This window comes from Amphimedon queenslandica, unplaced genomic scaffold, assembly GCF_000090795.2.
Source record: "Amphimedon queenslandica unplaced genomic scaffold, v1.1 AMPQUscaffold_3503_Cont24504, whole genome shotgun sequence".
Taxonomy (NCBI): Eukaryota; Metazoa; Porifera; class Demospongiae; order Haplosclerida; family Niphatidae; genus Amphimedon; species Amphimedon queenslandica.
Window position 1 is genome coordinate 1 of NW_003556171.1, and position 1,413 is coordinate 1,413.

The window sequence follows — 1,413 nt, forward strand, 5'->3', positions numbered from 1 at the left end:
TACATGTACATATACATGTACATCACTCCTAATTATACATGTACATGTACGCTGATTATTATTGTTAATTATTGTTATTATTATTATTATTAGTGATCTATTACATGAGAGCAAGGATTGTTCAAGATCACTTGATATCAAGATACAGATGATGTTATTTCCACTCTCAAAAGAATCCCAAGTACTAGAACACATGTACACTATCATCATGTGTGTTTAGTTTGTCTTCGGAATTAATAATATTATTGTTGAACTCTTCGCAAATTAATATTTAAAAAAAAATTATTTAAAACAAGCAATAATAACGAAGTAAATCAATTATATCAAGCATCAATGTTAATATTAAAATCAAGTCCCAGTTCATTCCTAATAGCTTCAATCCAGTCCTCACCTAAAGCTTCTGCTGCATCAGCATAACTGCCTCTTGCAGCAATGAATGAGCTTAAGAACTTTTGACAGTGCTCCTGCACTTTAGGCATCTTCCTTTTAAAACTAAGACTAGCCTTGAACTCATCGATGCATTCCTTCATTGAAGGAGCTTCTTTAACTTCATTACTAATAAGCTTAGCTGTGTACAACTGATTGATAAGACCAGTAAGAGACTTTTTAGGCAAAGAATTGAGTGCAGCATAATGAGATACAAGAACTTCATTGATCACTTTCTTTACATTATTGACATCAACAGTAGCTGATGGACCTAATAGAGGTCAAAGGTTAGTATATACACACAGTATTATCACTTACTAGCTCCTCCAGTGGATGACACTGACGTTGATTCATGTACTACATTAGAGGAGGAGGAGGTAGTAGAACCTGTAAAATGAGGTATAATAAAATTAATTTTAATTATCATTGACTTACTCATTGATGGAGGAAGAGCAGGAGGTGATTTGTTGATGTAGACAATTTTTGAAGGATCTATTCCAGTTAATTTAATAGGACAATGAAGTGGATCCTGAGCAATACCAGGTTTAGCATACACTGATATACTACATGTTGCATATGAAGGAGAGGGACATGATGAAAAATGCTCAATTGTAGACTGACATAACTACAATAAAGACACACAGTAATATTGCATGATTTGACTTTATATGGACACATACTTCCATTGGTTCTCTATCAGGATTAACAGTCCATCCTAACTGCAGTTGAGTTTTTTGTAGAGTCAATTTGAGTGTTCCATTTGGTTGATTAAACTTAAAATAGTCAGCAATATCATCATATTCAACTGACGTATGCTTGCTCTCTAAATACTACAAAAACATAAATACAACAACTCTAATCAACCAAAATATATATTATGTATGTGTGTACATGTACATGTACATGTATACCTTACCCTTTTAAGAACTTCCAAATCTCTAACAACAGAGTACATAGCTTTCCAATGACCAACTTCTTTCTTATCAT

The 1,413-nt window shown here is 32.9% G+C and overlaps 1 protein-coding gene and 1 long non-coding RNA gene across 2 annotated transcripts; both read right to left on the minus strand.

Annotated features, from left to right (window-relative positions):
• Nucleotides 1-276: 276 nt before the first annotated feature.
• Nucleotides 277-781, minus strand: LOC109592917 (uncharacterized). The gene is made up of 2 exons (XR_002190634.1): nt 745-781; nt 277-697 (listed from the first exon to the last, which is right to left on the minus strand). It is a non-coding gene; the product is annotated as an uncharacterized LOC109592917 (long non-coding RNA).
• On the minus strand, nt 324-1,406 carry LOC109592916 (uncharacterized). Its single transcript, XM_020008225.1, has 5 exons — nt 1,343-1,406; nt 1,107-1,256; nt 862-1,051; nt 745-813; nt 324-688 (listed from the first exon to the last, which is right to left on the minus strand). Exons 1-5 carry the CDS (start codon nt 1,379-1,381, stop codon nt 324-326), a joined length of 813 nt encoding a protein of 270 aa, XP_019863784.1. The 5' UTR covers nt 1,382-1,406.
• Nucleotides 1,407-1,413: the final 7 nt, after the last annotated feature.

What these genes read in the sequence shown, in the direction of transcription:
- LOC109592916 (XM_020008225.1), bottom strand. Translation starts at nt 1,381, where the DNA reads ATGTACTCTGTTGTTAGAGATTTGGAAGTTCTTAAAAGG. An exon ending in ATTTGGAAGTTCTTAAAAGG is followed by an intron (nt 1,257 to 1,342) that starts GTAAGGTATACA and finishes ATGTTTTTGTAG; the next exon opens with TATTTAGAGAGCAAGCATAC. An exon ending in GTCATCCACTGGAGGAGCTA is followed by an intron (nt 689 to 744) that starts GTAAGTGATAAT and finishes TAGGTCCATCAG; the next exon opens with CTACTGTTGATGTCAATAAT.